Below are 12,972 nucleotides of genomic sequence, written 5' to 3'. Positions count from 1 at the left end.
GAGGCTGGTATAGCAGCAAAGGGGGGCAGGGGCGGTTGGGGGGGTGGGGGGGGACCAACTCCATATTAATGGCCATGATTTTGGAATGAGATGTTTGGGTGTCCACATACTTTTGGCCATGTAGTGTGTGTATATATATATATATATACAGTCATGTGAAAAAGTAAGTACGCCCCATGTAAAGTTTTGACTTTTTCAACATATTTCAACATAGAGCTATTTGATCTTCATTTCAACAATATTGATAGATAAAGGTGATATAATATAACAAATATCATGAAACATTTACATTTTGTAGTCCATTGTATAATTTAAATAAACATCAATGCAAATTTTGCATGTGGAAAAAGTAAGTACACCCCTAAATTTATCACTACTTCAAATACCTAAAATTAGAATCAGGTGCACCAGCTCAGGTGCAAATGATTAGAACATCGTCAGAGAGGATCTTGGAGGAACCTGTCTTATTTAAACCTCAGACATTTCGTTTGGTTTGCTCTTTGTTATTGAAGTGTGCGGCGTCACCATGCCGAGATCAAAATAGTGCTCTGAGGCCTTCAGAAAGAAGGTTATAGATGCCTACGAGTCTGGGAAGGGATTTTAAAAGATCTCCAAACAATTTGAAATCAATCATTCGACTGTCCGGAAGATCATCTACAAGTGGAGAAGATTCCAAACAACTGCCAACTTGTTCAGGCCAGGCCTCCCCAGCAAGTTCAGCCCGACAGAAGACCGCAATATGCTGAAAGAAGTCTCTAAGAAGCCCAGAATGTCATCACGGGACCTACAGGTAGCTATTGCCACTGTCGATGTCAAAGTGCACGAGTCTACCATTAGAAAGAGGCTGCACAAATTTGATCTACATGGGAGGTGTGCCAGGAGGAAACCTTTGCTGTCCAGAAAGAACATCAGGGCAAGACTAAAGTTTGCCAATGAACACCGAGGCAAAGACCAGCACTTCTGGAACAATGTGCTCTGGACAGATAAGTCAAAGGTAGAGCTATTTGGCCACAGTACCAGAAGACATCTTTGGCGAAAACCAAAGACAGCATTTTACCACAAGAACCTGATACAAACTGCAAAGCATAGTGGTGGAAATATTATGGTTTGGGGCAGCTTTGCTGCATCAGGGCCTGGGCAGCTCACCATCATAGAATCCACTATGAATTCTTCATTGTACCAGAGGGTGCTTGAGGATAATGTGAGGCCATATGTCGGAAAGTTGAAGCTCAACCGAAGGTTGACCTTGCAACATAACAATGACCCTAAACATACTGGTAGTAAATCCACCAAGGAATGGCTGAAAAGAAAGAAATGGAGGGTTCTGGAATGGCCAAGTCAAAGCCCGGATCTAAATCCCATCGAGATGTTGTGGGGGGATTTGAAACGAGCGGTGCATGCAAAAAACCCCTCAAGCATCGCACAGCCAAAATAATTCTGCATGGAGGAGTGGGCAAAAATTTCTCCCAGTCGATGTCAGAGACTGGTGGACAGTTATAAGAAACGCCTACTTGAGGTTGTTTCTGCCAAAGGGGCAATACCACCTATTAGAGCCAAGGGTGTACTTACTTTTTCCACATGCGAAATTTGCATTTATGTTTATTTAAATTACTAGGGCATGCCCGTACTATATATAAGCTAGGACGTGCCCGTACGTGGGTGCCCGTTCCTTGCCAAAAAAAAAAAAAAAAAAAAATTTGTGTAGGGGTGTGTGTGTGTAAACATCCTAGGGCGTGCCCGTACGTGGGTGCAAAAAAACATGCGTGCAAACAACAACAACAAAAAAAAACTTTGAAACCACGTGGCAGTAACGACCACAGAACCCCCCCCCCCCCCCTCTATTTACATGAATGGTTTGGTCCATTCGCAACGACCACAGACCCCCCCCCCTCTATTTACATGCAATGGTTTGGTCCAAAGCGAACGGTTTGGTCCATTCGATGTGATTCGATGATTCGATGTGAATGGTTTGGTCCATTCGCAACGACCACAGAACCCCCCCCCCCCCCCCCCTCTATTTACATGAATGGTTTGGTCCATTCGCAAAGCCAAAGCGAACGGACCACAGAACCCCCCCCCCCCCCTCTATTTACATGAATGGTTTGGTCCATTCGCAAAGCCAAAGCGAACGACCACAGAACCCCCCCCCCCCCCCCCCCTCTATTTACATGAATGGTTTGGTCCATTCGCAACGCCAAAGCGAACGGCGAACGGCTAAATCGCCATAGCTCGGTAAAGTACTTGTCCGATTAATTTCAAACCTTGAAAAGGCACATCCTCGGGTCCCCAGCAATATACCTGGCAAGTTTCAAGTATATCGGACCCGTGGTTGTCGAGAAAACAGCGGTCACAGCACACAGACACACAGACACACAGACACACAGACACACAGAGATTGCTGGAATTATAGATAGATACAATGGACTACAAAATGTAAATGTTTCATGATATTTGTTATATTATATCACCTTTATCTATCAATATTGTTCAAATGAAAATCAAGTAGCTGTATGTTGAAATATGTTGAAAAGTCAAAACTTTACATGCGGTGTACTTACTTTTTCACGTGACTGTATATATATGTATATGTATATATATATATATCAGTCACTATGTGACCTTCATATCATCAGTGGAGAACCGCCAGCAAGGTGTCCCATACAGCTGCTGCTGCACCTTGCTGGGAGCGATACCTGTAAGGGACACCTTGCTGGCAGTTCTCCACTGATGATATGAAGGTCGCATAGTGACTGATATAAAAACCGAAAGGGTCACAGAGTTACAAGTGTATGCAAAGCCTCACTGCGTTGCCCTGATGAAGCCCCAACAAGGGCGAAACCAGGTCGGTAACTGTGAGTTTGCATGCACTTGTGACAGTATCTGTATTTATAATCCGTAATGACGCACTGCTAGATGGTTCCTCTGGAACTTTGCAGGCAAGGCGGACGTGCATGGCGATGACGTCATGTTTGTCCGCTCATTAGGTTGGAGAACCAGATTACAGATACCATTATATATATATATATAATATATATATATATATATATATATATATATATATATATATATATATATATATATACACACCATACTGTCCTGCACAACCCTCTACCCGAGAAGTGAAATACTTTCCTTGGTCAAAGCATATTGCATGTCCTATTCCCTACATATATTTTAATCGCTGTCGAGCTATCATAAATAACGTATTAGTCCCTACCGGTGTACCCCGGAGGGGACTATAGGTTTGCACGCCGTCCCTCCGTCTGTCAGTCCATCAGTCCCGTCAATCCCTCAGTCCGTCAATCCGTCACGCAAAGAACAGTTTTCCGGACTTTTTTTTCTAAACTCTTAATGCTAATGATTTCAAACTTGGTACATGGTTTCCTCATGATAAGTTACAGATCAAGTTCGAACTTCACGACGTTTCTATCATTTTTGACAAAGTTATGGCACTTTGTTTATTCTAGAGTTCTCCTCAAGCCACACCGCGTGCCCTCAGCCTCGTCTCGCGAACGTCAACAGCGTGACAGCGTGCGCTTTAGGGAGGGGCGGAGCCAAGCCGAGCAACATATATATATACACATCGATCATTGATCGTGAACCTGAAAATATAATAAATTACTGATATTTAGCGACTCGAAAGGTTCTTTATCAACAACTTATTTTCTCGTGCTTCTGCTGACCTGTCTGCAAGGTGTATAAATCGAAGTCCCGAGTGCGAATCACAGGTGAGCCCATCCTGAGGTAATTAGCGATTGGGAACGATTCAGAACCTGTGGGTAAATAACCCTTGGTAATTTCCCCAACAGTTTTCCGGACGACAGACTGCCGGTAGGGGACATGTATTGCAGCGCAATACTCAGAATGCTTGTTTGAAAGGTTAATGAAGTAATATACTCTTCTTTTTTTTTCATCTCGGCGAAGGTGACAAACGATAGGCAATTCAGAGTATAGACACGCATGATTTTTGTCAAAACGGTCAGAGCAAACTCTATTGCAGCTTCCCAGTCTCCACTGATCGCCATGTCGCATTTGATCAACCCACAGCTTGCGCGGTTTTCTATCCTCGGTCTCCTTTTATACAACCTCTTGATACTTGCCATTTCCACGTTGATTTGTACAACTTGGGACGTGAAAAAAATCCCACAGTTATTTCCTTGTTTATAAGACCGGACCTCCGCCAAGCACTGTTGCATTCCACGTAAACATAAAACCCCAATTGGTGTTCATAGATGCATTTTTAGGAAGAAAAAAAAGTTTATCTATCAACTCAACAAAGGATGAAAAACAAATAAAGCAAAGTGATACTTGCTCCCCATCCTATCCCTCCCATCCCCCCAACCCCCCCCCCCCCCCCCCCCACCCGACAATGATAATAATTACACCCCGAACAATGAAAACAATAATACGATCACAACACGAGAAATAGATCGATAATACTACGGTAAATCTGCCTGGCCTCACAAAAGAAAACTTTTGATTTCACAACTCCTGGAACACGATGCTGGACTTGATCGACTAAGATCAATAAACCAAGTAAAACAGTGACATTCAATAAAAGTGCAAACAGTGGCAAAATATATCACAAAAACAAAAACAACAAACAAGCAAATGAATCTTCTCTCCACAAGCACGTCATTTGGAAGGTCAACCACGTGGTAAAGAAATGAATGAATGAATGAATGATCGTTTTAAGGCCATTTTTCCCCGTTAGAGCAGGAGTTAGCCTTGCGCTTGCGGGCCCCATGACAATCATGGTTCCCTGTTTGAGGCAATGTTTTTATGGCCGGATGCCCTTCCTGACGCCAACCCTTAGTCGCCTCTTACGATGCGCAGGGATACGGTGTACCTATTCTAAATCGAACACCGGGATCATTCATCCCAGCAAGCTGGTACTCAATTTGCCGACCTCGGAAGGATAACAGGCTGAATTGAGTACCAGCTTGCTGGGATGCATGATCCCGGTCACGTGGTTAAGACCACAAAGTGTAATTCATAGTTCACACACCAACTCTGGGGGAACAATTTTTGCCATAAATAAAGTACCTATAGGAGAAGAGGAAGTACCTCTGTCTCATACTTTCAGGAGATCCGTGCAGGTGCAATCGCATGGGTCACGGCCTATAACCTTTCTCAGCATATTCATTCACTCGACTCCAATTGGTCACAGGAAGCTTAGTGAAGTACAAAACGAGAATCCACATTTACAATGCATGTGATATCAGCAGGTTGGCAAATCATGGATGTTGTAAGTAAATCAGGGTCACTTGCACAAGGGACAACCCGGTGGATATGACGAATAACAAGCCAATCACCAAAAGCGCCAACGTCGGTTACTGCCACCCTCAATAAGGTGTGTTGCCCGCCGGCTCGCTTCATCTATCCTCGCCGTTGTCAGGACGGTCTTGTCGCAAAGGTGGCCAAGAGATTCATTCTGTCGGTCAACCTCGGTTTGCACATCTAATGCCAGGGCCTTTTGTTGGCTAAGCACCTGAAACACAGGGATGAGATAATGCAGTGCTGTTGGTGAAAAAGGATGTGAGAGGGGAGGGAAGGGAGGGAAGGGAGGTATGAGTGAGGGGGTTACAGTTGTTAAATGGCATATAATTATAATTAAAATAAAACTCTCGGCTCCGTAGCAGTCTGTGATAGAAAACACATAACATCCTTCCGCTAAACACAGTGCTAGTTGTTAACACTCCAGTGTCAGTCAGCCTGCAGGCAGTCGCTGACTGGGTATGCCCCGTCGTGCGAAGTCCAAATATTTCTACAGGACGCACAAGATCTGCCAGCAACCCTCTTATGGTGAAACTACCAAAATCAAGACTCTCTGCTCACCTTCACTCTTTCATTCCTCTTTTCTCCCGCCTCTGGAACAAACTCCCCCACTCCCTTCAATCCCACTCCTCCCTCCAGCTCTTTAAAACAGCTGTTCACCACCATCTCTTGCGAAGTGCGAAGTCCTTCCTTGGCACACCTGAGCTCCTCATCACATACAAGGCTTTCATCCGCAGCTCAATGGAATACTGCTCTCCCCTCTGGGCTGGTGCTCAGGGATGCATACTAGTTGAATTCCTGCTCAAAGGGGAACCAACCAACGAGGCTCGCTATGTTCAGACACTTGAGGAACTGAAACATGCACTTCAGGAAAAGCGCCTGACGAAAAAAGAGCTTCTTCTAACATGATAGTGCTAGACCTCACACTGCACGTCTGACATTGGAGGAAATCTGAAATAATGGCTGGGAAGTGCTCTCCCACCCCTCTATACAGTGCGGACTTGGTACCCTTGGACTACCATCTGTTCAGGCCCATGAAAGATCACATGAGAGGCCAACATTATGATAACGATGAGGCAGTCCATATAGCCATGCGTAGCTGGTTGCAAAGTGTTGGAACGGAACTTCTACAGCAGCGGGATTTTTAAGCTCGGCAGAAATGCATGGATCATTCTAGAATATTTGTAGAAAACTAATGTGGTATATCCAGTTACTGATGACGATATCAGTTTTCTTACATGTACCTTTGCTTTACTGTACAATAATTGTGCTCATGACTTCCAGTACGCCCCTCATATATGCTGAATAAAAAATTGGCCATCCTCAATTCGAGGAAGTACTACCGGTGAGCAACTGCACATTAAAGGAAAAATACTTCATTCTGAGGGGCAGGTGGATCAATCACAGGGGTAATGTTAGCCCACGTGATGTTCGACGCTTACCTGGCCGATTGCAGCGACATCGTCTTCTAAAACAGCATGCTGTGCCTGCACCTGCTGCAATGAATCACCCCCAGCACCTGCATCCAAAGGCTTCAGTGATGTCAAACTCTTCATGTGCTGAAGCGCTGCAGCAAATGGTGTTATTGTTAAAACAAATGCACTTATGGAATTATGACGTGTGTATACGAATTACAAGCCTCTAAACACAAGATCAGGTACCTTTGCAACATCATCATTGAGAACTTTGTTATCATGGAAGGCAAATTACAATGCAATGGTGAAAGCGTGTCAACAGTGCAAGTTTGATTTCGCTGGTTTCATTGCTTTCACAGGTGGTCCCGTCTCTGTTACACAATTGCCTGTGACATTTGGCGTGCCACTATGTCAGCAGATTGTATGGTCTACAGAGTGGCCACAAAGTCCCTATGCATAAGTGTGTCTTCTGTTACTTATTTGTTTTATTTGTTTTCCAGGTACGGCTCAGCATGACGGACACCAGTGAGTACACGATAGAAGAGAGACTGATTACTTGTGTTTGGGTTCACGACTGAGCGTGAGAAGGAGCAAGTTTTGAAGACACAAGGCCATGATTTTTGCAGAGGTTCAATAAGCCAGCTCCTACGAGCGACACGATGCGGGCATGGGAGAAGAAGGCTTTTTCAACAGGGAGTGTCCTTGATTTGAAGCGTTCTGGTCGTACAGCATCACGTTAATGCCATGTGGACATTATTGAAGCGTCCTGCTCGAGATCACCACTGAAATCATCTCGAAAAAGATCTTCTGAGTTAGGCATTCCATGCTCGACAGTACAAAAAAAAATGAAAAAGGATCTGGGATTGAAGCCATGAAGTCAGGGGCTGCTTTTATGACCTCCAACCCTCAACATGGAAGATGTCCAGAAGAACATGGAGAAAAATTCTAATTTGTGCAGAGAATGGAGGGGAGCATACAGATAAATTCGAACTAAATTCTAACTGCATGCATAGGGACTTTGTGGGCACTCTGTACAATACGAGTGGATGCTTGTGGTTAGGCATTCCAATTCATTCATTCATCACATTTTACATTTGTTTGTGATGCACCTTTTCCTTATTCATATATTAAAAATTGCTTACATTCAGATAGTAATGTTGGTGGATGTTCACAGACCGAGCGCAGGATGTTCGATACCTACTTGACACGGACGTTTGTGGAGCAGAGAGAGCTCTTCAAAGAAAACAAGAATTCTTTAAACATTTATGGAAAATGCTGGGCTTTTGTTTTATTCTCTAGGATTCACGGTTTATGGTAAACATCTGCTTGTACAGAGGACACATTGGAAATATCACGCAGCTAAGAGTGGGCAGAGATGGCAGCACCCACAAAATAAATAATGATCTGAAAAATTCTCTCAAATTATACTTTGTTTGTAAATTGGGCAGACAGGATGGGCCAAATGACCTCTTCTGCATCAACATTTATTTTTAACATTAGTTAAAAGAAAATACAAAACAACAATAATCAGATCTTGTAATTTAGTTTCATGCAACTTTTACATCAAAAGGTTAAATAAATAATGATAATAAATATAAACCGTTATTATTAAAATCACTTATTTCACTTATTTCCCATTGCCTTTGCCAACGTAATCCAAGCAACCGCTTAAACGCTGTACTTTTAAAGGAATGCTTTCAATGTGGAACCAACAGATAATATCAAAATCCGATATTTATCAGAAACACGTTTTTGGAAATGTGAAAAAGTCAACAATGGCTCTGCAAGATGTTAACGGTAACGAAACAAGTTAGTTACAGAGCCGGAAACTTAGCCGCACAAGAAGACTCTTTACAGACCAGTGTGATCATCACGAGGTGTTAGAAAATCTGTTGGAAACTATAGACCTCAATCACAGTTCTACATTACCCGGTGCTGTCTTGAGAAACAAGGTCATGGGCATGGTCTACGAGCGGCAAATTTTATTGGTCGTGACGACGTAAAATGCCGTAATATTTTGTCCAATTATTGCTAAATGGAAGGGTTTTGAAAGTGTTAAAAAGGTGATTTGTGTTCTAGTGTTCAAGTACGGTACACAATTGAATTGAAATAAAATAAAGATTGTAAAGGTTGTAGATAAAAAACAATTCCGAAAGTTTTCCCGCCGTTGATGCAGCATCTTATACACCTCCTTATTTAACGCACTACATTATTTATTCGTGCCTGTTGTTTGTGTCCTTTATGATGTCCTTAAAATAGTAAGTTTCCTGTTTGGAATGATTTTCAATTTTGTTTGATTTCCAAACAGGCAGAAAGAGTAAAAAAAATAATGTCACTGCTCTCTATGCATGTACGATTGGGACGAATTCAGAGCCAAAGTTCTGCAGAAACTACAGGTTTGTTTTCTGATTCATGTTCCGATTTGTGTTCAAAATACAACATTCGATTGAAATCAAGTTGTTCCTCGATCGTAAACTGACGTTTGTAGACAGAAGTGAACCAATTCCTTAACGCCGCTTCCTTTTCACTTCGCGTATGCGGTGTAACAACCAGCACCGGCCAGCTATTTCAGAACCAGTGCCCCAAAGAGTGAAACAAACCAACTTAAACTGTTAAGGTCTTGAAAGACAATCAGAACGAGCGACTATCTACAATTTCTGACCACTGACTTGATATGCACAAATGCAATGTTCTTTGATAACCACGTGAACAAAGCAACCACCCATTAAATGTCACCAGTGTCATCAAATGTTCTCAATGTTATGACCAGCGACTACACAATTTGGTAAATTTCACGACCACAAGTCTCCAGAAAAACTACTCTCAAGACAGGATTAATTGTATCCCACATGATCTATAGGCAGGGAAGTATGTCGAGTTACAAGCATACAATCGCCTACTCATTTTGAGTGATACTGTGCTTGTGGGATCCTTCACATCTACAACCTAAATGCAGACAGAATCCACAATGGGCATTGTGACCTAATCAGGAGGGCATCTCATCCCGGTGTTTCACATGTTGGGCTATTCATCAATGTGTTTGCCATCCCTCGGATAAACTGGGCATCCCATCTGCCAGAATTATTTGGTGGACGTTAAAGATCCCATGGTATCCTTCGCGAAGAGTACGGGAGCTATTGCCGGCACCCTGAACAAATTCCAAATTCCTTCCCCAACCTAGAGGGCATTGCATTAGCGGGACAGCCATACCCTCCCCTCAGCCAATGATGATAACTTCCAGCTTTGTGCTGCATACAAAAAAAGAAGACGTGAAAAAAGAAGACGTGAAAAAAGAAAAAGAAGACGTGAAGACTGTCAAACCAGACGTGATCTGCTTAACAGAAACTTTCCTCCTTTATGATGTCTCTGATTCCATAGTATCTCTCCCGGGCTACTCCCTCCTCCGGTATGATAGACCTGAGCCTCGTCCTGGAGGCGGGGTTGCTATCTTTATCAAAAACTCTCTTCCTCACTCGCCCTGCACTGCACTCTCTCCACCTCACCCCCAGGAATACCTCTGGCTACGGCTTCCCCTTCGCTCCCACCTCTTGTTCATATGTGTGTTGTACCGTCCACCAAACAGTGATGACTCCATCTACATCTCGCTGTCTGATGATATGGACCAACTTCTATCTACTCATCCCAACTCTCTCTTCCTCATATGTGGTGATTTCAACTGTCATCATGCCAGTTGGCTGGGTGTGGGTACCTCTCTCACCAGCCATGGCTCCTCAGCAAAGGACTTCTGCGACTCACTGGGACTGACACAATCTGTCAATTTCCCGACCCGGATCTCAGTCAACGGAACATCTTCTCTTCTGGACTTGGTTATGACTAACTTCCCTGAAAATGTCTGCTGCTCTTCTTCTGCTCCGATCGGATCATCTGATCATGTCCTTGTTAAAGTGGACATCTCTCTGACCATCCTCAGGGAGCCTGCTCAGCGTCGACGAGTCTGGCATTTCACTCAGGCCAACTGGCACGGTCTTCAAGCAGCCATCAATCATCTGGACTGGTCTCCCATCTCTACCACCTCTGACATCAACTCATCCTGGGAATTCTTCCAAAGTAAATTGCTCTCTCTCATGCACAGATTTATCCCATCTCGTCTTCAGTTGTCATACCCTTCCTCCCGTCCATGGTACACGGAATCTTGTGGTGAGGCTGTTGCCCAGAAACAACTTGCCTTCGTCTCCTGGAAAGCAAATCCAACGGAAGGAAATCTCATTTCCTTTCACAAAGCCCGAAACAAGTGTGTGTCCACCCTCAGGAGAGCCAGGAAACAATATCTCTCCGTTCTCAAGACCGAACTCTCTTATCTGTCTCCCTCTTCCAAATCCTGGTGGCGTCTGGTCAAATCCGTTTCTGGTGTTTGTTCCCCCTCCATCCCCTCCCTTACCTCAAACGGCTACACAGCTGACTCCGCACGTGAAAAAGCTGAATGCCTCAACTCTGTGTTTGCCTCTAAATCTTGTGTCCCAAACCCATCCCTCTCTGTACCCACCATACCCAGTCGTACCCTGCTGCTCCTGGACTCCGTGTCCTTTCCTCCTGACAAGGTGGAAAAGTTTCTGTCAACCCTCGACTCTGATTCTGCAACTGGACCCGACGGCATCAGCCCACGGGTCCTAAAATCCTGCTCTGCTGCTCTATCTCACCCTCTCTCTGTTCTCTTCACCCTCTCTTTTGCTCAAGGTCAACTGCCATCTGCTTGGAAATCAGCCAACATCACCGCTTTGCACAAAAAAGGTGCAAAAACAGATCCTAGCAACTACAGACCAATCAGCCTTCTCCCAATTATCAGCAAAGTCATGGAATCCATCATTGCTTCGGATATGAAATCTTTCCTCTTCTCCAATGGCTTGATCTCTGATCATCAATTTGGTTTCAGACCAGGTCACTCTACTCTGGACATGCTGCTTCTGCTGTCTCAACAATGGATGGAGGTCCTCAATGCCAAACAGGAAATTAGAGCTGTCTCCCTCGACATATCACGTGCCTTCGACACGGTCTGGCACCCCGCTCTGCTCACCAAACTCTCCTCCTTTGGTATCCATGGAAATCTCCACGCATGGCTGGCGGACTTCCTCTCTAGTCGTCGTCAACGTGTGGCCCTGAATGGGTTTCTCTCATCTCCTCTTCCTGTTCAGGCTGGAGTTCCCCAAGGCAGTGTTCTGGGCCCCGTGCTTTTTCTGGTCTTCATCAATGATCTCTCTGACTCTCTCGAAAATCCTCTCTATCTCTTTGCTGATGACTCCACTCTCTGCCGCTCCATTCCTCTTCCCTCAGATCGGCAGTCTGCTGCCTCCTCACTCTCTGAAGACCTGGACAAAATCACAGACTGGTCAAACAAGTGGAACATGTCTTTCAATCCTGACAAATCTCACACTCTTACTATGTCTCTCCAAAAAGATCGACTGGACAACCCTCCCATCTACTTTCTCAACAATCCTCTCCAAGAAGTTCTGTCGCTCAAGATTTTGGGTCTCACTATCTGCCATGATCTTTCTTGGGAAAACCACATTTCCAAGCTGGCCTCCAAAGCCAGTCGCCGACTGGGCATCCTCCGTCGTGCGAAGTCCTTCCTCGGCACACCTGAGCTCCTCACCACATACAAGGCTTTCATCCGCAGCTCAATGGAATACTGTTCTCCCCTATGGGCCGGTGCTCCTGCCTCACACCTAGCTCGGCTTCACGCTGTTGAAACCAAAGCTTTCAGAATTATTGGAATCTCCCGCGATGAAGCTATCTCTGAGGGCCTTTCACTCACTCACCGCAGGCAGGTAGGTGGTCTTTCTGTCTTCTACCGACTCCTCTCCGGCCTTGCACCCCCAGCTCTCTCTGTGCTCTGTCCCCCAAATATTCCTACAGGTCGCACAAGATCTGCCAGCAACCCTCTGATGGTTAAACTGCCGAAATCTCGGCTCTCTGCTCACCTTCACTCTTTCATTCCTCTTTTCTCCCGCCTCTGGAACAAACTCCCTCACTCCCTTCAATCCCACTCCTCCCTCCAGGTCTTTAAAACAGCTGTTCACCACCATCTCTTATCTTCCCCCATCCAAAACCTTGATCTTTTCTACCCCCGCTAATTCACCCCAGATCCACCTTGTTTGAAATTCCAACTTCTTTCCTGGAAGTCCTGGCAGTGTCCATATGTTTTATACCTCTCCCACCGCCCCCTTCCCACGCCCCCCCCCCCCCAAAGCCCTCGCCCTCTCTCAGATCTCTCGATGTCTCCATGTCTCTCGGTCCCTGCTCTCAAATGTTGTGTTTGTGTCCT

The 12,972-nt window shown here is 44.8% G+C and overlaps 1 protein-coding gene across 1 annotated transcript in view; it reads right to left on the bottom strand.

The window, feature by feature from the left end:
- SNAP47 (synaptosome associated protein 47) overlaps positions 1-12,972 on the bottom strand; it is a 28,481-nt gene that overhangs the window by 10,119 nt on the left and 5,390 nt on the right. The window contains exons 3-4 of the mRNA XM_078782026.1: positions 6,720-6,844; positions 5,316-5,491 (exon numbers count right to left, since the gene is read on the bottom strand). Coding sequence (XP_078638152.1) covers positions 5,316-5,491; positions 6,720-6,844 — 301 coding nt within the window. The remainder of the gene's footprint in view (positions 1-5,315; positions 5,492-6,719; positions 6,845-12,972) is intronic.

Source organism: Myxine glutinosa, chromosome 7 (assembly GCF_964187855.1).
Source record: "Myxine glutinosa chromosome 7, kmMyxGlut1.1, whole genome shotgun sequence".
Classification (NCBI taxonomy): domain Eukaryota; kingdom Metazoa; phylum Chordata; class Myxini; order Myxiniformes; family Myxinidae; genus Myxine; species Myxine glutinosa.
The sequence above is the reverse complement of the archived record's forward strand: the minus strand, read 5'-3'. Positions and strand labels throughout refer to the sequence as shown.